Source organism: Lathyrus oleraceus, chromosome 2 (genome assembly GCF_024323335.1).
Source record: "Lathyrus oleraceus cultivar Zhongwan6 chromosome 2, CAAS_Psat_ZW6_1.0, whole genome shotgun sequence".
NCBI classification, from domain to species: domain Eukaryota; kingdom Viridiplantae; phylum Streptophyta; class Magnoliopsida; order Fabales; family Fabaceae; genus Lathyrus; species Lathyrus oleraceus.
Window position 1 is genome coordinate 403,972,985 of NC_066580.1, and position 27,884 is coordinate 404,000,868.

The 27,884-nt window shown below is 36.9% G+C and overlaps 1 protein-coding gene and 1 non-coding gene across 3 annotated transcripts; one reads left to right on the plus strand and one right to left on the minus strand.

Annotated features, from left to right (window-relative positions):
* Nucleotides 1–4,413: 4,413 nt before the first annotated feature.
* LOC127119732 (probable starch synthase 4, chloroplastic/amyloplastic) lies at nucleotides 4,414–9,840 on the minus strand. 2 transcript variants are annotated; one of them, XM_051050041.1, is made up of 20 exons: nucleotides 9,722–9,840; nucleotides 9,558–9,581; nucleotides 9,453–9,477; nucleotides 9,292–9,361; nucleotides 9,092–9,214; nucleotides 8,604–8,808; nucleotides 8,325–8,459; nucleotides 8,109–8,213; nucleotides 7,830–7,928; nucleotides 7,586–7,715; nucleotides 7,312–7,362; nucleotides 7,015–7,125; nucleotides 6,766–6,875; nucleotides 6,105–6,273; nucleotides 5,900–5,986; nucleotides 5,443–5,514; nucleotides 5,121–5,237; nucleotides 4,957–5,018; nucleotides 4,753–4,867; nucleotides 4,414–4,624 (listed from the first exon to the last, which is right to left on the minus strand). In XM_051050041.1, the coding sequence occupies exons 1-20, from the start codon at nucleotides 9,814–9,816 to the stop codon at nucleotides 4,505–4,507; spliced, it is 2,025 nt and encodes a 674-aa protein (XP_050905998.1). In that variant the 5' UTR covers nucleotides 9,817–9,840; the 3' UTR covers nucleotides 4,414–4,504. The 2 variants fall into 2 exon arrangements, with proteins under 2 accessions (XP_050905998.1, XP_050905999.1); XM_051050042.1 differs by having other exon boundaries at nucleotides 4,468–4,624; nucleotides 4,753–4,849.
* Nucleotides 5,623–5,702, plus strand: TRNAL-UAG (transfer RNA leucine (anticodon UAG)). Its single transcript has one exon. It is a non-coding gene; the product is annotated as a tRNA-Leu (tRNA).
* Nucleotides 9,841–27,884: the final 18,044 nt, after the last annotated feature.

The following is a 27,884-nucleotide window of genomic DNA, read 5'->3' on the forward strand; positions in this document are numbered from 1 at the left end:
ACGGAGAGAATAGTTTGAAAATCAGAGAAGATTCTCAAAAGAAATCTTATTAAAAAAATGAAAAGGATACTAAATAATTACATAAGAAGAAATCTTATTGAGCCTTTATTTCAAAAATACTAAACAAAATATCTCTACTTTATATATATATATATATATATATATATATATATATATATATATATATATATATATATATATATATATATATATATATATATATATATATATATATATATATATAGAAAAGCAATACATATACCAGTACATCATACCCATTTCACATATTCTTTATAGCTAAGTAAACTGTCACATGAACTTTGTAGCATTTACCATCCCATAATAAATCATGGTACATTACTTCCACTATTCTTCGTTTCCACATGGATTGGTTACTCCTCTACATCAATATCAAACTCAATAATTAATTATATCTATGAAGGAACAACACAAACACTAACGAGATTAAATGTAACCATGTGTCGGCGACTCAGTGTCGTATATTTAACACAAAGTAAAACTTAAATGAGGAAAAAGGCAACATAAACCATATACATACAATTTCATCAATGGCAAGACCAAGTGACATGTTTCCAAAGGTATTATTGATTATCTTTGAGTACTTGATTGCCTCTTAGTTATGATTCATCAAATTCCTATCAAAAGGTACCGCCCTACATTAGACTAACTCGACCTCCATTGAACTACATTCAATTTCAACTATTCACATGGCATACTTATTGTTTTCACTTTCCATTTATACTTAGATAGAAAAATATAAGGTAACACATAGTATTACCGCCGGCTTTCAATATAATATCCCCATATAGAGGGTTTAGAAAAGTCAACCTGCAAATCGAAAATAAGGTGATCTTCAATGATATCGATTAGAATATTATAAAAACTAAAACATGTGTTGAGAATGATCGTGAAATCATATAAATTAGGTTGGAAGAATCAACCAATAGGAAGAGAGTCAACCGAAATCATATATAATTCAGTCCTAATTTTCATGCACACAAAAGTCATAGACAACCGAAAACAATTTAGCGATTCAACATAAGAATTTTTTCTTCTTCAAAAAATTTATCCTTATAAAATCAAAACAAACACATTCTCAAATTTTTGGGAACTCAATAACGGAAGCAACAATTAGTTCAAGGAGGATCGAACCAAACTCTGATATCATTTGTTGAGTCATTAGAAAGAGCATCAGCATTGAACTTATTATTCTTAACACTATCAATAAAAATGACATTAAGACCCTTTCGTCTAAGGAGAAACTCCGACAGGTCATGCAACTCCTTAATATGGGTTGGGAAGTGAAAAATCATCACATTTTTCGTGAAGTCAACAGGTGCGTTGGTGTATTGGCTAACCTGAGCATACATCACAGTTTGGACAAAAAAAAATTATAAGTTTTTCCCATATCAAATTCCTAATTTTGTATTATCCAACTCTTTAGGAAATTCTATTTCCCGGATTACTCGTGTTTAGTTTCGTTTTGTTTGGGTTACTCGTGTTTAGTTTAAAATCTTCTATGATTTTTAAACTATCAAGTTTTTAAAGTTAACTTTTATCATGATTATAGGAAATATGATAAAAATGAAAAAAGGTATTAAATGCTTACATGAGAAGAAATCTTACTTAGCCCTGTATCTCAGAAATACTAAACAAAATATCTTTACTTATAAACATAAATATATATACATATACATGTTTTTTTAAACAATACATACACAAGTACATCATACACACTACACATATTCTTTATAGTTGAGTAAGCTTCCAAATGAACTTTGTAGCATTCAGCATCCCATGATAAATCATGGGACATTGCTTCCATTATTTTTCGTTTCCACATGGATGGGTTATTTTTCTACATCAACATCAAACTCAATAATTAATTATACCTATGAAGAAACAACACAAACACGAATGTGACTAAATATAACCATGTATCGGCGACTCAGTGTCGTATGTTTAACACCAACATGTGCCCGTTCTACATATGCCAATGAGTTCTCTTAAGCGCAGAGTAAAACTTAAATGAGGAAAAAGGCAACATAAACCATATATACAATTTCATCAATGGAAAGACGAAGTGACATGTTTCCAAAGGTATTGTTGATTAACTTTGATATGTGTAAGAGTGAAAATTTTGAAAGAAAAGTAAAATTTAGTTGGTAAATAATAGCAAGGATATTTTTAAAATTTTAAAATTATGAAAGTGTCGGGTATAAGTTAGGGGTTAATTACTCAAATGAAACGTAAGATTTTTTGGGTTTGGTTCAAGAACGATTAATTTGTTTGGGTCTGGTTCAAAAACGTACGAGGGTGGGGTAGGATTTCTGGATTTTTGGTGGAATTATAAATAAATATTAAGGAGCGGGGTAGAAAGAGATCAGATCAAAAGAGAAGAAGAGAGATAGAGGAAATACGGGAGTGTCCAATAAAAATTGCACACGAATGGATTTTCTGACACAAGGAAGACTGTAAAGGATGATGGATGTATGTAAGAGAAAATCTGAATGGAGAAAGGAGTTGAGAGCACGTGGAAATCAAAAGTTGTAGGTCGCAGGAAACATGTAAAGGCCAAAATAACAAGAACGAAGGGGACATAATGCAAATCGCAACACATATGACTCTATTATGGTTAAAATCGACAAGAATCCCAGACAACAACGTCAATTTCATCTGCAATCGCACACAGATCAAAAACGGATTTAATAAATGTAATAAATGAAAGCGAAACTCGAGTTGTATCACAAGAACTCTTGAGTATATTTAACCAATCGACTGAACAAAATGAAAGGTTTGGATTGTCGATTAAGAGATGATAAACGATTAAATGAATTTGATTACAATTATGATTAATAAGCTAACGTACTGATTCGGTTCTTACTTATTGTCGATTATAACAATTCCAAAAATTTCTAAGCGGGTCCTATTTCCTTTTCGACTACAAACCAATCTAACAAGCGCAATAAATGTTTAACTTATGTTCCTATTTGCCGAATTAAGCATCAGGTTGAAGACAGTGCGAAGAAGACACAAAAGCTACGATCAACACAGTTAAGATAAGAAATCTAAATCAACCGAAACAAATCAATTTTACTCTATAAAAATCGAATTATGCAAAAGAGATTCAACATAGACAGAACTGAAAGGAAAAAAAGATTAAATTGCAAAATTATAATAATCTCAAAATATTGAAACCTGAATACAACATATCAGCTAAGATGATTAATTCTCCATATAAATCATACAAAGTTTTCTATTTTTTTTGTGAAAAATCAAAATGCATAAAATAAGCTGCAATTTTAGTTTAATTATTACAAAAGAATTCAGACCCTAATGGAAATCGACCCGAAAAAACATAAAAAAAATTGATCCAAAACTAATTATTTTTTAACACGTGAAACAAAAATGAATTTTTCGACCATTCTGCACTCCGAATTTGCTTTTGACTTCAACAAAAAACTTGTAGCTTATCTTTTTAATTTTTCAACACATATTAAAATTCATCAAACGACATCACTTAGTTCAAGTTATGACCTACACAATGAAAAGATATAAATAACTGTTTATTCCAAAAATAAGTAGCATAATTAAAATAAAAACATAAATAAACTAAACTTAAAAAAGACACTAAAAATAGTAAAATAAAAGCAACATCACATAAAAATCTCTTGGTACAAAATAAAATGTAGTATATTAAAATACACAAATCAACAATCATTTTAAAATGGTGGGAGTCATATGTTTTACTCATGCAGAATGGACAATTTGTTCGAAGTCAAAACAATCACTTTGCTTTGTTTCAACTATTATGGACCAGTTTGTTTTAACTTTAAAAAAATGGATTTTTTTTTTATTTTTGAAAATGGATTCCACAAAAATGCTTTTCAAAATATTATAAATTTTTTTAAATTTATTTTTTATAAATTAAAAGATTGAATTGTTCATTCTATAACATAAATATAGATTATTGAAGATCAAAACATTGTCAAAATCACAATTTTTTCAAAAAATTGTATCTTAAAAATGATTTTTATGAAAAGCTATTTGAAATAACTTCAAAATTAAGTGATTTTTTGAAAATTTGATATCCAAAAAAAGTTTCGATAAAATTATGAAATATCTAAAATAACATTTTAAGAATAACTATTCAAACCAAATTTTCATTTGAAGCTTTTATAAAAAGTTTCATTGTAAAATTTTTTTAGACTAAAATATGTAACATTATAAAAATCATTTTTAAAAAAAGTCAAAACAAACAGGCCCTATATTTCTTATGATAAAAACTGACTTTAGAGAAGATTCTCAAAAAAAATCTTATTAAAAAAATGAAGAAGATACTAAATGATTACATAAGAAGAAATCTTATTCTGGCTTATATCTCAAAATATATATATATATATATATATATATATATATATATATATATATATATATATATGTTTTTTTTAAGTAATACATATACAAATATATTATACCCACTTCACATATTCTTTATAGCTGAATAAGCTGCCAAATGAACTTCGTAGCATTCACCATCCCATGATAAATCATGGGACATTGCTTCCATTATTCTTCTTTTCCACTTGGATGGGTTACTCCTCTACATAAACATCAAACTCAATAATTAATTATGCCTATGAAGCAACTAACACAAACACGAAAGAGATTAAATGTAACCAATACTGTATCTTTAAATGAGAAAAAAGGCAACAGAAACCATATACATACAATTTCATCAATGGCAAGACCAAATGACATGTTTCCAAAGGTATTGTTGATTATCTTTGAGTACTTGGTTGCCTCTTGGTCATGATTCATCAAGTTCCTATCAAAAGGTATCACCCTACCAAATATGAATGATGCGAGTGTTATATATATACAAGTATTAAAATAAAATACATATAAGTCAAAAATATTTGTATGGACTTCTACCAGTTTTTGTGAGCATCCAGGCCAACCGCTATTGGAGCTGCTCCATAGCTCAAAGCTTTTAGCTACATATTCAGTTAATAAAAATTGTATCATTCAATTCAGATCCCACACAACAGAAACAAACATATTCCAATCATATCGAGATAGCCAGACAATTGACTTACTGGGGTTTCATCGGAAGGATCAAGAAATGATCGACACAAGATAATGTCAGATCCTGCGAATAACAAATGCGATAAAGCTTCATCATATGCACCCACAAATTTAATATTATCATCATCCTGCAAAATTTGATTGAATGGCAGTGTTAGTAGAGCATACAAGGCTAAATAGATAGATATTATTAGTTGAGCTGCCTTTAGCATAATATCATAATAATACATCTTTTTTGAGAATGACAACAATAACAAGATAAGCCCAAGCTATCAGTACTCATATACCCCAGAGTTTTAAAAAGTAATGAAAATTAAGAGTGTGGAGGACAACCTTGAGTTCCTCCTGAAGTGATTCTAGTGCCTGATTCAACACCTGTTTCTCACTTGTGTTCATTAATATAATCTGCAGAGAATTAAAAAGAATTAATAATTTGACACAAATTACAAGTAAACATGAAAAACGTGTTATTTAGTAGAGATATATAGATTGTCACAATAAGCTTTCAACAAAGACAGTTTGGCCGAGTGGTCTAAGGCGCCAGATTTAGGCTCTGGTCCGAAAGGGCGTGGGTTCAAATCCCACAGCTGTCAATTTATTTTTGTGTTATTTTGTTCATGTCAATCACACTCTTATCTATCACATTTTGATTAACCAGTAAGCACACATTTAAAAGTTCATATGCACACTGCTATGTTTGGAGCTTCTCTTTTTATACTAAATATCAGTAAATGAGAAAGTCTAATTAATGCAAACTATAAGCAACTATAAGTTCCGTGGAGGGGGAAACCTGGACGTCATTCTGCTTGCCATTCAAAACGATATCCTTCATCTTTTTCACATCAATATCTGATCCTTCTGAAAAATTGCATCCAACCTGATAAAAATTTCAATAATGAACAGATAAGTTAAGTAAAAAATCATGCAAAAAGTTCTCATTATATACGGCACAAACAAAATTAAGGCTTAAGCAAAAAAGTGGGTGGGACACTTACAAGAATACTAGAAGAATGTTCAGATAACCCCAACTGCTGCAGTAATGCAACTTTGCAAACCGCTTTTCCATTCATATTTTCAGCATTGAAATTTTCTGGAAGAAAATAGTCCCTCGAAGGATCCCATGTTGATTTCTCAAATCCGTATGGAGCAACGACCAACTTGTCCCTGCAACCAAATGTCATTCTCCATTTTAAATTACTAAGGAAATGTCATAGGGAAAAGGCTTTGGACTCTGTTTGGATAAACAGCTTAATGAGACTTTTTAGCATAAACATTAATCATATAAGTTCTTAATAATAAAATCAAATCAAATCAAAGTTATTTCTATAACAAATAATAAAATCAAAGTGTTTTCATATAAGCTATAAGCTATTTCATATGCTGTCCTGGTGTACTAATAATGAAAATAACTCAAAAACAACGTATAGACATGTCATAAGTTCTTCCAAACAGTCCTTGTAGTATAAAACCTTGTTATACAAAAGGTAAAGGGAATTTTCTATTTTAAATAATTAACCAGTATATTCATTAACAAGAACATTTTCTATGCTAACACTTAAAGTTAATATTGATTTGCAGGTAAAAAAACGATAACCCTTTATGAAACAAATAAAGCAAGATATGAGAACTACTTAAATGTTACAAAAACATACTTACCTATGAACATTTAAAGTAGGTTCCAGTTCATGACTCAAATTGCGAACAATTGTGTACTTTGGATGGATAGATGACATTATTACAACTCTGTTTGAATAGACAACTCCTCCCTGCAAATTTAATGGGAGAGTCAATATTATAGTCTAAAAAACAAGATGTTGTGGTGTGGCAAATGGTGTTACTAAACAATTAAAAGCTGCATCGTGATATAGGCCTGCCAAATTGAAGAATACAAGAGTATGAAAACACCTTTAAAATATTGACAAATTGTGTGTTAGTGTTGTCTTGCAGGCGATCATGTTGATGAAGATTTGAAGGATCAAGTCCACATAAGGCCAATTTATTTGGTTGCTCGATACCCTGTAACATATATAGGGCATTCAATAATTACAAGATTGGCATGATCAAATGAAATCATCAACTTCATAACAAACTTAATGTAATTTTCCTGCAATTAGAAGCAAAATCCAGGTGGAACAAGTGCCAAGATTGAAAAAACTCATAACAAAATGCATATCCAATATTGAAACATGTGAAACTAATAACCTGTGAATTGAAGTCGTGGCATGTCAGTAATATTCTGGTTCCTCCAAGTCCCTAAACAAAAACAAATGATTGAGAACATTGCAAGCAAAAATTTTCTCTATAAATAACCAGAAACAGAACATAAGCTCCAAGATCATTCCAAGAAAAGGTGACACAGGGCCAATAATAAGAACCTACTGATTACATCTATAGCTTTTTACGGAAAGCGAGAAGTAGCCAATAACAGAAACTTGAACTTTATAAAAGATACAAATTAAAATTAAGAAAAAGATACCTTGTTAAAAAATATATCCCAGAAAAGGGGCCCAACAATGGCAGTCTCCCAGTTATGAAGATGCAGTACATCGGGTTGCTTCCCACATTTTACAATATAATCCAGTGAGGCACGACAGAAGTAAGAGAACCTGATGATAGAGGAGAGATGAAATTACACGTGTAATACTTGAGTACTATTACACTGTTGAATAACTTTTTTTATCAGGTACTTGTATCACGAAATTGTTACACCATTCATTTACCTTTCGAAATCATCCGGGTAACCATATATCATCTCACGGTTGAAAAATGATGAATAGTTCAATGGCTCAATCAAAGTGACTCCAATTCCATAAACAACACTGTCATACACTAAGGGTAAGTATAAAGGAAAGCAACATCAGTAGACTTTATTTAAAACAAGACACGACTTTATCTCTAGTAAGTTTCATTAATTATATATCACCACCAACACATATTATTGGCATTCCTTTTACATGTCGAACAACGGTAATTAAATAGGAAAACAAAGCCAAACTAACCCATTCCAAATTTTATTTCCATGTAATTGACCATTAAAATACGAGTAAGCCTCCCCTTTAACTTCACGCAACCCTTGCACTTGATCAAGGTCTAAACATGCATACCTACATGGTAATTGAGGAATTATAAATATCATGACTCTATTTTATTGATATAAAAATAGAATAACAAAAGAAGCAAGAAAACAGATAAAAGGAAACTAAATTCTTAATTACTTGGGCAATATAACCTCCACCAGGTGGCCTTTTCTTTGAAGTGCACGAGATATGCCGGTTACATATGATGCTACAGACCCTCTATGGACCAATGGTGCCATTTCTGTGCAAATGTGAATAATATGAAAACTCCTCCTGAATGAAGTTGATACAAAGAATAACAATAATCAGATTTTTTTTTAATCCATCCATGAAAGTAAAATTGAAGAGCAGAGAAAAATTAAAACGGGCATTTAAATATGAAAATAAAATAAAATGATGAACTGCAGGAAGGTTTACGTTTTGCTTTGATCTGAAAAGTGACGAAGTTCTCTGAGAAGTTCAGAATCGCTTTTATGTGAGACGAGATTAAAGACATCAACCACACTCACTTTGTGGTTTAACACCAAACTTCTAAAGTCAGATGCCTCTGCAGGAGTAATCACGCTGCCAAGGACCATTGAGTCTATTCGAAGCAGCAATTCGGAACAAGTTGATAGCTTATCTGGTTTCCAAAATACAAACAGAAACAAGAGTTCAGTTAATCATCCTAATGATGAACTGTATGCTTCTAGGAGTATATATATATATAAACACGCCATTGCTAAACTCGAATTAATTTTAAACATGCCATTGCTAAAATCAAATTCATCATCATATGCAAAAGTTGTTTTCTTGAAGCCCTAGTAATCATTAATAAAATCAAAGCAGAGACGCTTTATTATCGGAGATGTATGCACAGTTATACAAACTCCGTAGTTTCCGGAGATGTAAGCAATCAGTTTTACCTGTTCCCTCCTTCTTTTCTGCTTCTAATTTCCTTATCTTATGAAATAGGAACTGTTTTTCTTTGTTTGTTTTGTTAAGTTCCTCAATGGCACCAAGGCGTTGATTGTTTAAGTATAGTATGTCTGCATAAAATAAGAAAAAAATAGTGCTTTTACTCACAAAAAGCACAAGTATGATTGAGGTGAAAGAAAGCACTAACTCTGCTGAGCTTCTCTGAACAATTGCCAAATGTTATCTTGTTTCACACTCTTTTCATCATCAGATGATGACTAAATTAAAAAGGAGATGAAAAAACAAACCGGATTGTTAGCACCTAGCAGAATTCGAACTTCACAATATTTGAAAGAAAAGCAAACATACCTTGGACAAGTCCTCATTCTCTAACCTAAGATACAAAATGATAGATTAATTGAAACTTAAGAAGCTAATATATAGATAATGAAAACAAAAAAAGAAGGTTTTTACCTTTGTTCATGTAAGTTATTATTCCTGAAAATGAAACAAGAAGAATAAGTTAAATTATGCTTGAATGTAGAGAGAGAGAGAGAGAGAGAGAGAGAGAGAGAGAGAGAGAGAGAGAGAGAGAGAGAGAGATATGAAAGTGAGAGAGAGAGAGATGAAAGTGTGACCTGAAAGAAGAAAGAGGAGGAAGTGAAATGGGTTTTGGGAGAAAAGATGAAGGAATTCCCAAAATTGGCATGATTGAGTTGAACCATGCCGCCATAATTTTGATTAACTTTCTCAACTCATTTAAGCTATGTTATATATATCATACTTCATTTCGAAACTTGTACGACGTACGCAACACGTGTCAAATCAAATTCAAATCTTACTACAATCGTGAAATCACTAGAAATTTTCATCATCCATATCTTCCACCATTTTATGTGTTAAATAAATCTCAATAAAACTCTTATATTTAATATATTCTTATTAAAAGTATTATAAATTGAATTTTATATGTTTTTTTAATTCTTATAAATTTTTAAATTTGTATTTTTCGAATAATAAAATTCAGACGCATCCTAAAGATTTATTTCAGTCCAATTTAGTGGCTACACAATTTGGTTTCAACCAAGTGCTATCAAAGTCTTCCTATACTTGAGAGAACGACATTTGTTGGTCTGAAAGAAAGTTTTCCACTCAAGAATACAGAGACTGCTGACGTTTGTTCGTCAACAATCTCTCGAGCTACTCAATTTCCAATTCCAACCTTCCTTTTATTTTACAGTGATTGGTGGTCGAAATACTTTAAAAATATCTTTTCTGAAGAAAACTTTCGAAAGAGACTATCGACCGCCTTCTCCAACTTGCAAGAAAATCCTGAGAATAAAGCAGGTACATATCACTAATTACTACTTTCATACTTCATCTTTCTTTATCCCTTCGACCCCGTACACATTTCCTTTGCAAGCGAAATAGAAACAAAAGATGAGACCAATATCGAAGGTCCATCCAATGCACCTGAGATCAAGAAAGAAGAAAGAAGAAGAACCTCAAAAGAAAAAGATAATTTTTTTTATTTTAAATAGGCTAATTTTAAGATGATTTCTTATATGTCATCTTCATTTTAGAGTCGAAAATGGGATCCAGGTTCCCCTTCCACCAAAAAATCCAAGAAAAAGAGGAAATCCACCAAGATTACTCAGACACATGTACGCATCTAATTTTCTTCTTATGGTTTCGATGATTCAACGAAAACTAACCAAAAATCTTTTCAGGCTCCGCCGGAAATGCCAGAGAACTTTGATGAGGACGAAAGTACAGAGACTGCATTTTTTAAATAATAAAATTCAGACGCATTCTATAAATTTGTTTAGATAATATTATTTGAACAAACTTTTGATTCAGTTAATAATCATATTTAAACTAAAAACTTCATTTTTTTTAGAATTTTGGGGTTGAAACCATATCGATATTTAAAGAATCACATTTATCATTTTTTTAGTAATTATATTCGGATGAATCATATTTATACATCATATTTATATCTATATGTTTTTTCGAATAATAATATTTAGGCGAAGAAAAATGTAATTTTGAAAATTCATAAAGCTTGCCAAATGCCTGGTAAAATCGGCTCAATCCATATGTTCAATCCAGTCGAGACGCTCAACTGATTGAGATATTGTTTACCGTGAAATTTGGTAAATAATCGTTGATCTTTTAAATTACTAAATTTGGTTACTCACAGGATCGATCAGATTGATCCTATGACATGTGCTAGTTGTTTTAAAGTAAATTCTAGTAAAAACGAACACTCTAACGGTGTCTGTGGATTAAAATTCAAACGGTAAAAGACTAATATGAATTAAAGAGAAAAATTGTAAAAGAACTGACGATAACCAAATAGCAAAGAAAAATGTTTGAAATAAAGAAGTATTAAAACTGCTTGAAATAAAGAAGTAGTAATATTGTTTGAAATAAAGAAGTATTTCTGGAAAAGTAAAGGTAAATTGTATTGCTTCAAAATAACTGACAATGGTATAAACAAACGTACATTTATGAATTTACGGTTTCTCTTCACACCGGTACTTGGTAAATTTGACAGACATTGTACACACTTTGACACACACCGATCCTAACACTAAGACCCTCTATTTATACTAAATCGAACTAACTATTTCTAACGGCCCTTCAATCACGTTGAGACACATGGCGCTCTGCATGGATGCAACTACCCATTATGCTCCACGTGTACCTTCAGCAATTTCAGATAAGAGCAAAATTTCCTCCTTTATTTGAATTTTGAATCTCCAATTGAAATTATCTTCAAAATATTTAAAGAAATAGTTCTAAGTCCTAACTGCACGCTGGCCCTTGTCACTTAGGGACTTTCGACTGGATTTCCCTAATCCCATATTCAGTCGATACATCTTCATTGGTCGAAACATCTTCACCTGGTCGAAACATCTTCACCTGGTCGAAACATCTTCCCATGGGATTTCCCTTTTAAAGTGGGCTTCGAAACTATGAGCTAACAAATTGCCCCCCAAAAATGTTATTTTCGACATATGAGAGAAAAAGACATTTTTTAAGAACATGCTTCGACGCCTTAAACAACTTTGACATTTTGCCAAGTCTTCCAATGTTGCAAAACTCTTCAGTTTCTCCAACTGTCTAGTGACGTCAGAAGCATCATTACCTTTTCCTAACCACGTCTTTTCAACCCACAACCGAATATTTTTAATCATCACGTTTCCTAGACCCTAGGAAATCGTGGGTTCAGACATTAATTAACATTTCCCCATTACACTGCCCAAGGACAACACGTGTCCCACTAACTTGTCCACCATCAATGCTGATTTGAAGCATTTTCTCTTCTAAGCACGCCTATAAAAACCACAAACTTGCTTATTTCACATTTTACGCTTTCTGAACTTCCAAACGCTCTAGCTATTCCTTTTCAAGCAATCTTCAACAACAAAAACCCAGATTTATCTCTTTCAATTTTCAACAAAAATGGCAATCTTCCAACAAAGCCCCTAAAGAAGTGAGCGTATCCATCAAGACCACGGCTACTAAAACAAAAGCTCCCAAGAAGATCTCGGGGCTTCCTCCTTTCACTACATTGTCTGCTCCAATAACTGTGGGTAACTAGCAATATATTCCAGAACCCAAAGCGGAGGAACAACGCAGAATCTATGTTTCTCAGGTACTCATCCCTGTTTTTGTTTCTGGAAAAAATTATGCATTATCTGGGCCTCTAACTGATTTAGACACTGATTCTAGTAAGCTTAGAGAGTATTTCCCCTATTATCATAAATGCAAGCCTACAGGGCAAGCAAAAAACCCTAGGGCTGGAATAGCTGCCACTGAAAACCCAAATGCTAGTGAAACCTTAGATTTAAGGTTCATGAACAATGGGTTTAGAGTTTTCCGTGCTACCCCCACATTCAAAGAGCCAACAGATTATCTGGATTGGTTAAAGAAAATAGTGAAGACTAAATCCCAGAACTGGAAAGATATGGGAATCTATGACCTGATCATGTTGTCGAAGCTAGAGTTGGAGTATAACACATCCATGTTGGTTTCTTCATTGTACTTCTGGGATAGTACACACTATACTTTTCACCTCCCATGTGGCATGTCCACACCAACACTCCTCGGCTTAGCCGCTATCACAGGGCTAAGACCCACTAGACATGCATACGCCCCTGAGATTGATGTTGAAGACACCATAGCCTTTTCGACCTCTCGAGCAGCATATTCAACTCACATTGCCCATTATCATGACAAAGACACTAATATTGTCTCTGACGTGGAGCACATAGCTTTCTTGGCCATGTGGTTGTCTCATTCTGTCTTCTGCTTGAAGTCTCCACAAGTTGCCAAAAAAAATCTCACCTTGGCGAATCAACTATATGATGGACATGATGTTTGCCTAAGTGAGATGATACTGGTAAGTCTTTATGAGTCATTGAGTGATGGAGTCACTCAATTGAAGAATTTGGGCGAAAAAAGGAATCTTCTCCTCTCTGTCCCCTTTTGGCTGTTACAACTTTGGCTTAACGCCGTGTTTGAGGATAGTCTTCCGAATAAAGGCCTCGTCGATGAAGAAGCTGAAGAGGTTAAAAACAGAAGGATTGAAGGCATTCGACTGGCCCAGCTGACTCCCACTAACGAAGGACAAGCCCTTCAACCAACTTTCATGGGTTACATAATGATGTTCGTTAAGCGACATATTTTCACTTTGAGCATGACCCCATTTGCTTCCAGAAAGTATGGTCCAGAATGGTTTACCAGGCCTTTCCCATCTCCATCCAAGAAACGAGAGACAAAAAATCCTTACTGGTTTGGGAAGCCTTTCTGACCCATAGGATCTTAACCCTTCGATTTAATCCCTCGAAGATTCAGGTTACTTTGATCACTTATCAACCCAACCTCGTCACTCGACAGTTTAGGTTAATTCAGGCTCTTCCAAAATGCATGTATGATAAAAAGGGTAGCCTCCTTCTTTACAATGTAGTCCACAACGAAGCCACTGCCCTCAAGCAGATAGCCAGATATACTGGCAGGACCCACCTCACTCCTCTTAACTTCGAGCCTAACTTCCTCTGAACTCGAGAGTTTGGGAGATGGTGGACTAAATACTACATTGAAGAGTTTTGTGATGTCTCTTCCTTTATCCAACTCTTTGACAAAGCTTTTCTTCTTGTGCAGGAAAAGACCATAAAAGGTACTTACACGCTTATCAAATAAATCCAAGCTTTTCAAAATTACATTGAAACTGTCTATAGGCTTGATGATCACCATCCGTGAAGCAGCTGTCACGCTCAAAGAAAAAAATTTCAAATAAAATGGAAAGTCTAAAAATTCCTTCATACGTTCCTCATGAGAAACGCTACGAAATGGCTTTCGAACTATTTCCCCCAAAATTCCTTCCACTGCCTAATGTTGACTTTGGAGTGGCCCTTGCCCCTCCATTTCCAAACTGGTTTATTTGTGGGGACTCCATTAAGATACTTCGACAGCAGTCCCAGAAAAAAGCTCAGCGGGTGGTTACGACTAAGCATACTCTAGACAGTTTCAAATGGCATCTTCATATAGGGATCAAAGATGTTCGCATCGAATCATACATATATGAAGGTGTGACACATGAGGTTTTCCTCGAAGCAAACCCCACTTTTAGGCTACTTACTCTTAGCTGACACTAATTGTTTTACGTTACTTTCTTTTAGCCGTCAGGGTTCCACCTAAGAAACCCACCATCAGAAGACCAGTCGAATCAAAGACTGAGGGAGGTAGCAAGCCTACAAAGGTATACTTTTTCCTTCTTTTTGTTTTTGTTTTTTGTTATGTTTAATGATGCTGACATTCCAATTCTTAATTCAGGCTGCTCGAAAACCTCCTTTAACTCCCATCAAAATCCAAAAAACCATAGAGGCCCCCGTTATAATAGAATCTGACGAAAAGGATTTGTCGTCGGTGCTCGACCTAACTTCCAGGAAGAGGAAGCAGCAACCGAAGGTCACCGACACTTTGAGCCAGCCTCCAACAAAACTTCTGAAGAAAAGGCCTTCTGCACTTATTATCCAAGAGCCTACTTCTGAAGAAATGGCAAAGATAGCGGTGGCCCAAAGTGAGAGTGACAACTCCATCCCTGGGGTTGAAGGTGACAAGGTGAAACAAACTTCACTCTGCCTTACTTAGTTTATTTATTGTCTTTCACTACTCATTGTTTCAATTTTGTTGATTTCAGGGTGGAGCAAGTACTACCATTCGAACTAAAGCCACAACTTCCTTCGTGCCAGCTTCTATAGCGGATGTCTTAAATAGTACTGGCGAAGACTTCCACTCAACATTCCCACACCAGCGACTCCGACCATGAAACTGCTTCGATCAAAGAAGATGATGCTGGAGTGAACCCAGATACCATGGTGGTGGGTGAAGGAGTTCAAACTGGAGATAATCCAGGAGACGGTCCATACAACGTCGAAGGAACAGTCAATCCCCAGGAGGAATGTGGCAACGGCAAAGATACGGTGATGGAGGAAGATAACGAAGGTAACCAAACCCAAGTCCCTGTTGGTGATGATGGTGAAGGCTCCAAAGAGAGGGAGGTTGATACATGCGAATAGCAGGCTCAGAGCCAAACTCTTGTCACTCCAACTATTGCAGTTATTTCGATAGGTAGAGTTTTGACAAGTAGTATTGGAGGCCTCTCTGCAGAAGGACTGGATGTTCTGAAACGAAGCCAACCCCTTGAATATTTGAAATCTATGTTAAGATGTAGGGAAAGTTCTTATGAAAAAAGCCTTAGCACTTCTTTGGTGTCTGAGGATCAACCTTCGAGCACCCCTGCAGATGAAGTGTTTTCCAAGATTAAGGACAAGATCTTTAAAGGTGGCTTGTTCCTGCTACTGCTGGTTGATCCTTCTGCCCCCTTAACCTTGAAGGCTCTTCTTAATCAAGTCGACTTGCTAGAAACTTCCCATGAATTTGCCAATGTTATATTAGAGATAAGCACTATGATTGACCAAGTTGCCGCATATCATAAACTGCTACCTTAGCTAACATGGGAAATCGAGAAAAAGATTGGTTCTGAAGCAGCTGCCTGTAAGACCCCAATTTTGACCCTAAGATCCCTCATGGCATCATAACATTGCATTTGCATTGCCTCAAGGATCTTTAGCATCTTGGTTCCCTTTGCCTTTGGGTGGGACTCCTTGTGATTGGTTTGAGATTGTCGCATTACGCGAAAAAACCGGCGGGAAACAAGAACAACAGAGCCGCCACCGTGCGTTATTTATCCCAAAAGAGGGAAAGGAAACGCTCAGAGTAAACCTAGGAAAGACATGGTCTTGCGACCAAAGAGAGATGGGATCGGGAGTCGGTTATGCGAAGGGAAGGTATTAGCACCCCTACGCATCCGTCGTACTCGACGGGATCCACGCACAAAAGGAAGGAAAATGGTTGCTAAAACACTGCTCAAAAACACACACACACTGGCTGAAGGAGACACAAGAAAACAAACAAGACTGACTCGGCAGGATCTCGCATCCTGGGCCTACTTAGTCTATCAAGCATAGACATCAGAGTCTAAGTAGTTCGGACCGGGGAAAACACATGCTCGCTAGGATGTCGCATCCTATGCATACGTATCTTCTTGGACGAAGAAGAATCAGAGCATTCGTAGCTCGGCTCACGCACGCAAACAAAACAGACACAGGAAATCGACTGCCAATCGCTGAGCTTACGTCGAACTCCACACAAAAACACGGGCAAACATGGAACCCGAATGCCAATCGCTGGACTTACATCAGCTTCCGAACCAAACACACCCACACTGGAAACCAGATGCCACTTGATGGACTTATACCGGACTCCAAGCACACAACAAGAGGATACGGAATGCCAATCGTTGGGCTTACATCCATCTCCTGACACACACAACACAAAACAAAAAGAGCGCCCGGAGAGATCTGCTCATCTCCTGCCTACGTACCTCATCTGGTATGAGGATCAGGGCAACGTAGTTCCCCTACGAAGGGACACAAGGCTAGAAATTACCAAACAAATAGAAAATGCATTCAAAAGTTCCAGAAAAATTCACAAGCATTCTAAACATTCAGAAGTATCTTCATGCAAAAATCCGGACCATTTTGAGTTCAATAAGAATGGTAATTAAAATCATGAAGTTAGACAAGGATGGTGTGACACAAATTGTCACACCTCTATTCAAAAAATCATATCTCATCAACCAGCAATGATAAAATTACAAACTCTATACCAAAATAACCATGAACATGTCTAGTTTAAGCACAAAAAATTTGAGAGTCATTGGAGCAAGCATCATCATTTCACAAGCAAAATGGCAAGGCATACACAAATTGGACACACATGAACAAACCCTAGCCCAATTAAAAATCCCCACGTGCAAAAATTCTGGAAAAATCACCATAATAAACTAGAGATCATGAGGAGCATTTCACAAAAAATCCCATGTTATTTGGACAAGTATTGGAAGAGTTATGAATTTTCTAAGATCAACATGCCAAATGAAATAAAAATTGAAAAGTGGAAATTATTTAAATGGAATTAAACACGGACAATGGCAAACTTGTAATTACAAGGCCACTTAAGTGAAACGCCGCGTTTCACTTAAGGGCGTGGCAAGCGCTGATTGGTCACATGGCCATGAAACACGAAATACATGCAAGGCGAAATCCCAGCAGATCAAACACGGGTTTCTGGGTTGAAAAATTAGGGTTTATGCAAGCATTCATCATGTTCATCATCGCGATGAACTTTTGTTCCAGATTTCAACAAATGAGATACCAATATGTTCATCTCCTAATGCTCATCAATAATCCAACCTTGGTTTTCCCTAATTCGAGCTAGCATGGAAGAAACAAGCAACATAACATTTGACAACCAAACTTCATTTCAACATTTCTCTCTTAATACTCAATGATTTTTCACGATTTAAAGTTCATTGAACTCAGCATGGCAAGATCTATTCAAAGCATCTCACAATTTTAACAATGGCAAGGTTCGAATTCCTACCTGATTTGAAGAACAGGGATGGATTCGTGGTTCTTTGGCCGTGACAAGCTGAAACAGAAGCGCCTTGAGGTTCCAGATGATGAATGGAGGAGTGTTGAAGGTTCAGTTGCTTCAATTCCAGCTCAAAATCTCAACTGCCATGGAAGAGGTTCAATGGAACAGTGTTGGTTTTGCTTGAACAGTCATGGATCTATGCTTACAACAGCTTCCAAAATGATAGTAAGTGATGAATCAATGAACAATGGCACAAGCTCTTTGGAAATTTTTCAGAAAAAATCCAAGTGAAGAATTGAGAGAGTTTTTTTTTTCTAGATCTAGATCTGAGTAGAAATGGAATGCTCAGTGTGTTTTCTGTTATGATTAACTATATGTACCAACTGTTAATGAACCTTGTTAATTAAACTTAAGCCAAAACACAAGGATTAATCAAAATGAAAGTTATGTGCAAATTGCTAAATCAAACATTATGCATGGGGGTGCATGCTACAGTGCACGAAAATGGGCCTAAACACATCCCAGATGTGGTTTTTGATCATTTGCAATTGGTAGAATGTGTAGACAATGATTAATTTGAAAGTCAATTTTTCACCTCTCCCTTTTTAAATTCAAGTCACTTAAAAAAAAGGCCATTTTGATTGGATGATTTTTGGTGAAATGTGATTAAGTATTTGGATAGAGCATGTCAAATGTGACTTGTAGCAAAAAACCTCACTCAAATTGGCCAAATGGTTTGAAAGTTATCTCACTTTGAAGTTCAACTTTTCTTGAAAATGATTTGATCATAACTTACCAACCATAAATGAGAAATGAGTGTTCTTGGACTTTTTGGAAATGGGAGAACAAGATCTTCAACTTTCATGTTGGACAAAATTTCATTTGAAGCTTGTATGATGACGTAAATTTTGAGGAGAAGAACTTTCCATTTTTGGCAGTTTCCAATTACAGGTCACCTGCCATTTTAGGAAAATTTTGATCTGACCTTATTTTCTTCAACCTTGATCTTTGATATGTCAAATAAGACTTGTATGGACATGAATGAAGCCTTTTAATCCAACTCCCACCTTCAAATCCATAAAATCAGGCACAGTTGACCACAGTTGACCACAGTTGAATTTCTAGGGTTTCTGATGGATTGAACAATGAATGATGACTTCTGAGCACCCAATCTTTGACCAAACCACTTCAAAAGGACCCCTAGGTCCTGTAAACATGTTTACCCAATCCTAGGGCTTTGTTTCCTTGAGGAATGCATTTGCTTGCTTGCTTGACTGATCCTCCTAACCAGTTGACCTAATCTTGTCTGATGGCTTGCACTTGGGCAAAGGACAATGCAATGTTATGCAGTGGACTATGTTATGTTAATGACCTAATATGAAAATGAATGTACAAAAGGTAGGTGCAAATTTGAGGTGCTACAGCTGCCCCTATTCAATCAGCTGGGAACCTGAACGGATGAGAGCAACGGCTGTCAGACTTTCAAGGTACACAGGGATTGAATACCAAAGAACCGTAGAAATTTGCACTCTGCTGGATATGATACAAGAAAAACCAAGTCATTTGCCGATGACGGTTGCATGACGACTTCAGGAAAGCGAAACCATTTACTGATGACTGGGGGGATACTCGATGTTTTACTGACACCGAAGCAATAGTGTTTACCGACACTAAAGAAAGAACACACGTGGGTGCTGACATGACACTTACCGGTATCACAGGAAAGGACATCTTCAAAATGTCAAGGCAAGGCTGACCACTTGCTGGGGATCTCACCGGGGAGAAACAAGCTTTCCGTTCTCGGACGGGTGAGGAAATAAACCTCTCTGGGGAATATCAATCCTGAATGCTGTCAGGAGCAACTGTAGCGGACGTGCTGTACCGAAGTTGATCAAAAATCCGCTTCTGCCGGGGATACGGTCTGGTTGGGTTAACACATGAATGCATATGTTTGAATTTTTCTATGGCGTAATGCTCCACATGGAATGGAAATGCTACGCATTTTGAGGATGCAATGATCACTATATGTAAAATGCAAATGATGGACTCTCCGCCTGGGGAGCCACAACTGATCAGATACTCCAACTCTGTGGGGAAACTCTGCTTGAGGAATACTCTACGGGGAGAGCACCGACTTCTCACTCATGCTGGAGGAATAACACTGTTGCTGGGGAAAAGATAAACTCCGCTGGGGACATCCTTCAGGGCCCAACCCACTCGGGGACTCAGCTTGGGGAAACAACCACAACAACTCGCCGGGGACGAACCAAGGCGACTGCGCTGAGGGGTAAACAAAGCAACTCGCTGGGGAGTAACAAGGCGACTTGCTAGGGACAACCTGGTGACTTCACCGGGGAGAGTCAACCAATCCACAAGTAGGAAAAACTCTGCCTTGGGAAATAAATGCTACTCCGCTGGGGACGACCCATCCAATCCACAGATAGGATAAAAGTTGGAGATAAATTTATTGAACCTGCTCCACTCTAGGACTCGCTGAGGAAAATCATCAATACCAATCTCTGCTCAAGTGCTAGGGAAAGCAACCCTGTTGAGAATAACACACCACTCTGCTGAGGAAGAGCACAATTCTGGTGGGGAATAAACTACCGACACCTCCGCTGGGTATAGGCAATCCTTAGACCTGCTGGGGAATAGAATAGCCTATCCACAGACATCTCCGCAGGGGAACATAACTCTGATAGCTTCCAACTTGCTTAGGGAAATATCTGCTGGGGAACCGTCCTCACAGATGCCAATCTGCAAAACAGCACAACAAAATGCCCCCTGGGGATACATGGACAAGATACGCTCAAGTGTCCTCAACATTCAAAATGATTTTCAAATGTTTCATCTTTTTGCACGTTATTATTTAGCCTTCATGTTCTTATATGCAATGCTTATCAAAAATTCGGACGTTTTTGCAAACAAAACAGTAAAAATAAAAACAAGAGAGCTATTTATCTGAATAACGACTTTTATTGATTGAAAATGTGCCTGAAAAGGCAAATACATTGGGAAGCAATTCCTAGAAGGAGGTAATTGCGCACAGAAGGAAAATAAACTATCCTAATGGCAATGTGAACACAACATCCACTATTTCCCAATTCTGTTATAACTCACAGATCATCAGTTTTTCTCCCAACTCCTTGCTTTCTGAGAAGAATGACTGGACCGATCACATCTTTCGAGATGGCAGACGACGAAGCGCGATGAAGTACAGATAACTCAGACTGTAGTCTTCGCTCTAATCCCTCTTTTGCCTGGATCGCCCTTTCGGGTTTTCAATCCACCGGGATACCCATTTTTGCCTAAGCCGCCCTTGCGGGTTTTCGACTTACCGGGTGTACAAATTCTTTTCATTTTTATCCCTAATTTTTGCCCGAACCTTTTCTTTCTATTTTTTGGTTCGCCGGGATGCCCTTTTTTGCCTGGACTCTTTTGTTCTTTTTGTCCAGCGGGTCAATTTATGTGAAGTATTTTTTGACTACATCTGAGTTAACAGGGGACGGAAAATCTTCACCATCCATAATTGTAAGCATCAAGGCTCCACCGGAGAAGACCTTCTTCACAACATATGGACCTTCGTAATTAGGAGTCCACTTGCCCCTGTTATCTGTACCGGGAGGAAGGATCCTCTTCAAAACTAGATCACGAGTTTGATAGCTCCGAGGACGCACTTTCTGATCAAAGGCTCTCTTCATCCTTCTTTGATACAACTGCCCATGGCACACAGCTGCTAGCCGTCTCTCTTCGATAAGGCTCAACTCATTAAACCTTGTCCGAATCCACTCGGCTTCGTCCAGCTTGACATCCAACAAAACCCTCAGAGAAGGTATCTCCACTTCAACTGGTAGGACTGCTTCCATACCATACACAAGGGAGTACGTGGTTGCTCCGGTCGACGTACGTACTGAGGTACGGTACCCATGCAAAGTGAAAGGCAGCATCTCATGCCAATCCTTGTACGTCACGACCATCTTCTGCACAATCTTCTTGATATTCTTGTTTGTTGCCTCTACAACACCATTCATCTTCGGTCTGTAAGGAGAAGAATTGTGATGTTCAATCTTGAAATCTTTACACAGCTCTTTCATCATCTTATTATTGAGATTCGAACCATTGTCAGTGATGATTCTCTCAGGAACTCCATAACGACAGATGATTTCTTTCTTGATGAACCAGGCAACCACTTGTTTGGTAACATTAGCATAGGAAGCTGCTTCCACCCACTTGGTGAAATAGTCAATCGCAACCAAGATGAAGCGATGTCCATTCGAAGCAGTAGGCTCAATCTTCACAATCATATCAATGCCCCACATGGCGAACGGCCAAGGCGAGTTCATGACATTCAACGGGCTTGGTGGTACATGCACCTTATCCGCATAAATTTGACACTTATGGCATTTCCGAGCATACTTGAAACAATCGGATTCCATAGTCATCCAGTAGTAACCGGCTCTCAACAGTTTCTTGGACATTGCATGACCACCAGCATGGGTACCAAATGAACCTTCATGCACTTCTTGCATCAACATGTCTGCTTCGTGTCTATCCACGCATCTGAGCAGGACCATGTCGAAATTCCTTTTATACAACACATCATCCTGATTCAAATAAAAGCTTCCAGCTAGCCTTCTCAGGGTTTTCTTATCATTCTTTGACGCACCTTCAGGATACTCCTGAGTCTTGAGGAAGTTCTTGATGTCATAATACCACGGCTTCTCATCAATCACAACAGACTCGGCTGCAAACACATACGCAGGCCTCTCGAGTCGATTCATCGCAACATGTGGCACATGATTCCACCAATGAACTTTGATCATAGAAGACAAAGTAGCCAAGGCATCAGCCATCTGATTCTCATCCCGGGGGACATGATACAACTTCACCTTCTTGAAGAACGTCAGTATTCTTCTGGTGTAATCTCTATCTGGAATCAAATGCGGCTGGTTCGTATTCCAATCTCCATTGACCTGATTGATCACTAGAGCGGAATCTCCATAGATGTCAAGCGTTTTGATTCTCAAGTCGATGGCTTCTTCTATCCCCATGATACAAGCCTCATACTCAGCTTCGTTGTTGGTGACGTCAAAAGTCAATCTGGCAGAGAAAGGTATATGTGCACCTTTGGGATTAATGAGCACTTCCCCAACACCGTTACCGTTCATATTTACAGCCCCATCAAACATCAGTGTCCACTTGTCATCAGGATCCGGTCCTTCCTCGACAAGAGGCTCTTCGCAATCTTTCATCTTCAGATACATGATGTCTTCATCAGGGAATTCAAACATCATGGTAATTTCTCCCCTGTTTGACCATGATGTTTGACCATCAGGAAATCGACTGCCAATCGCTGAGCTTACGTCGAACTCCACACAAAAACACGGGCAAACATGGAACCCGAATGCCAATCGCTGGACTTACATCAGCTTCCGAACCAAACACACCCACACTGGAAACCAGATGCCACTTGATGGACTTATACCGGACTCCAAGCACACAACAAGAGGATACGGAATGCCAATCGCCGGGCTTACATCCATCTCCTGACACACACAACACAAAACAAAAAGAGCGCCCGGAGAGATCTGCTCATCTCCTGCCTACGTACCTCATCTGGTATGAGGATCAGGGCAACGTAGTTCCCCTACGAAGGGACACAAGGCTAGCCTAACCAGATAACAGAGGGAGACACAACTAAGGAGACTAACTCGAGCCTAGATGTTATCATGCATAATCATCCCTAAGTTAAGGTTTCTAGCTAACTTGCACAGGAAGCAAGCTATCCTAAACATGACTTGCACAGGAAGCAAGCCAAACTAAACCTATCTTGCACAGGAAGCAAGCTAAAACAAACACACAAGCACAAATAGCACACACTATATGCAATCAGTTGGCTCAATCAAGGTTAGGTTTTAGTCGAGGGGTCATGTCAACCTCGACAAACAAACCACTGTAACAGGGTGAGGTTAGCTCTTAACCTTGACATTGAGAGTCAAGGTGAAGCAGATGAAAGGTGAGTGAAGATGAGACTTCACAGCTCTTATCCCTGGCCTGGGAGAGCTTAAGACATGAATGTGTGGGTTCAGAAGGTGGGAACCCTTCTACACATATGACTAACACAATGTACAATGATCTTGGGCTAGTATCTGCAATGCATCAACACAGTAGTGTGAGCAAAGCAGATGACACACAGAATAGCAGGGGATGGATTGCACATCCCTGGTATCTGCCAATGCCTCTTCACTTAGGAGGTCTTTGGATATGTACAAGGACAAATGTAAACAAACACAAACATTGCCTCTTAAGGAGGACTTCAGACAGGTGCCTGGCCAAGTAACAGGCCAGGTCTTCCAGACTACATGGAGTTAGGATGTTATACCTCAATGCAAATGCTCTTAAGCAAAGCAAAGCAAGTTCTCAATGGAACTAAAGCAACTAATGTACCTGAAATCAATCAAATACAATCAGTACTCAGACAAACCAAAACCAAACAGCAAAGATCAACAGTTAATCTGTACAGGCAAACAATAATCACAATGCACAATGGGTGCAAGCCATACGGCACAAACTCAAGTTTTAAAACCTACAAAACAAAGTCAAAGTTAGTCATGAACAAGCAACAAGTCAACTCCAATTGTGTAAGCATCATCAATCATAGGCCATTGTGCTATTAACCTGAAACACAGCTCAAATGTGAGAGCACAAACCACTAGTACAAGACTAGGGTCAAAATGATATCAAAAGGTCAAAACAGAACATGAAACTTATCCAAAATCAAGATCAAACAATTAGGAAACAAATACAAGTGGTTTCACATTCATATCATTCATCATTATCATTTCATGATCAAAATAGCACAAAGCATGCAAATAGGAGCTCATAGAAGTCAACAGAAAGATTCAACTCAAACCAAATCATAAACATTTCAATAAATTCCCAAAAAATCATGGTCAAACAGCACTCATAACATGTCAATCATACCAAATTTCAGCTCATTTGGGTCAAGGGAAGCAAGTCAATGAAATTCATAAAGTCAACACAAGTTCAAGCAAGCTCATTCATGGCATCAAAACAAGCATCAACTTCAATTAATCATAAAACAGAAACAACACATGATAAATGAATGGGACTAAAACCATGATGCACTTTAAGATGTCTAAAATTCACATGTCAAATTTCAAGTCCATCCAATTAAGCATTAGAATTTCACAAATCAAATGAAATCATGTCTCACAAGAAGTCAACAATTGGTCAAACAGGGGAGAAATTACCAAACAAATAGAAAATGCATTCAAAAGTTCCAGAAAAATTCACAAGCATTCTAAACATTCAGAAGTATCTTCATGCAAAAATCCGGACCATTTTGAGTTCAATAAGAATGGTAATTAAAATCATGAAGTTAGACAAGGATGGTGTGACACAAATTGTCACACCTCTATTCAAAAAATCATATCTCATCAACCAGCAATGATAAAATTACAAACTCTATACCAAAATAACCATGAACATGTCTAGTTTAAGCACAAAAAATTTGAGAGTCATTGGAGCAAGCATCATCATTTCACAAGCAAAATGGCAAGGCATACACAAATTGGACACACATGAACAAACCCTAGCCCAATTAAAAATCCCCACGTGCAAAAATTCTGGAAAAATCACCATAATAAACTAGAGATCATGAGGAGCATTTCACAAAAAATCCCATGTTATTTGGACAAGTATTGGAAGAGTTATGAATTTTCTAAGATCAACATGCCAAATGAAATAAAAATTGAAAAGTGGAAATTATTTAAATGGAATTAAACACGGACAATGGCAAACTTGTAATTACAAGGCCACTTAAGTGAAACGCCGCGTTTCACTTAAGGGCGTGGCAAGCGCTGATTGGTCACATGGCCATGAAACACGAAATACATGCAAGGCGAAATCCCAGCAGATCAAACACGGGTTTCTGGGTTGAAAAATTAGGGTTTATGCAAGCATTCATCATGTTCATCATCGCGATGAACTTTTGTTCCAGATTTCAACAAATGAGATACCAATATGTTCATCTCCTAATGCTCATCAATAATCCAACCTTGGTTTTCCCTAATTCGAGCTAGCATGGAAGAAACAAGCAACATAACATTTGACAACCAAACTTCATTTCAACATTTCTCTCTTAATACTCAATGATTTTTCACGATTTAAAGTTCATTGAACTCAGCATGGCAAGATCTATTCAAAGCATCTCACAATTTTAACAATGGCAAGGTTCGAATTCCTACCTGATTTGAAGAACAGGGATGGATTCGTGGTTCTTTGGCCGTGACAAGCTGAAACAGAAGCGCCTTGAGGTTCCAGATGATGAATGGAGGAGTGTTGAAGGTTCAGTTGCTTCAATTCCAGCTCAAAATCTCAACTGCCATGGAAGAGGTTCAATGGAACAGTGTTGGTTTTGCTTGAACAGTCATGGATCTATGCTTACAACAGCTTCCAAAATGATAGTAAGTGATGAATCAATGAACAATGGCACAAGCTCTTTGGAAATTTTTCAGAAAAAATCCAAGTGAAGAATTGAGAGAGTTTTTTTTTTCTAGATCTAGATCTGAGTAGAAATGGAATGCTCAGTGTGTTTTCTGTTATGATTAACTATATGTACCAACTGTTAATGAACCTTGTTAATTAAACTTAAGCCAAAACACAAGGATTAATCAAAATGAAAGTTATGTGCAAATTGCTAAATCAAACATTATGCATGGGGGTGCATGCTACAGTGCACGAAAATGGGCCTAAACACATCCCAGATGTGGTTTTTGATCATTTGCAATTGGTAGAATGTGTAGACAATGATTAATTTGAAAGTCAATTTTTCACCTCTCCCTTTTTAAATTCAAGTCACTTAAAAAAAAGGCCATTTTGATTGGATGATTTTTGGTGAAATGTGATTAAGTATTTGGATAGAGCATGTCAAATGTGACTTGTAGCAAAAAACCTCACTCAAATTGGCCAAATGGTTTGAAAGTTATCTCACTTTGAAGTTCAACTTTTCTTGAAAATGATTTGATCATAACTTACCAACCATAAATGAGAAATGAGTGTTCTTGGACTTTTTGGAAATGGGAGAACAAGATCTTCAACTTTCATGTTGGACAAAATTTCATTTGAAGCTTGTATGATGACGTAAATTTTGAGGAGAAGAACTTTCCATTTTTGGCAGTTTCCAATTACAGGTCACCTGCCATTTTAGGAAAATTTTGATCTGACCTTATTTTCTTCAACCTTGATCTTTGATATGTCAAATAAGACTTGTATGGACATGAATGAAGCCTTTTAATCCAACTCCCACCTTCAAATCCATAAAATCAGGCACAGTTGACCACAGTTGACCACAGTTGAATTTCTAGGGTTTCTGATGGATTGAACAATGAATGATGACTTCTGAGCACCCAATCTTTGACCAAACCACTTCAAAAGGACCCCTAGGTCCTGTAAACATGTTTACCCAATCCTAGGGCTTTGTTTCCTTGAGGAATGCATTTGCTTGCTTGCTTGACTGATCCTCCTAACCAGTTGACCTAATCTTGTCTGATGGCTTGCACTTGGGCAAAGGACAATGCAATGTTATGCAGTGGACTATGTTATGTTAATGACCTAATATGAAAATGAATGTACAAAAGGTAGGTGCAAATTTGAGGTGCTACAGAGATGACCAAGCATGATTGAATTATACATCATTGTTTCTCTTACTTTTGTTTACTAACCAAAAGCACAAAAATGTGTCACTAACATCTTTTGTTTGAAGCT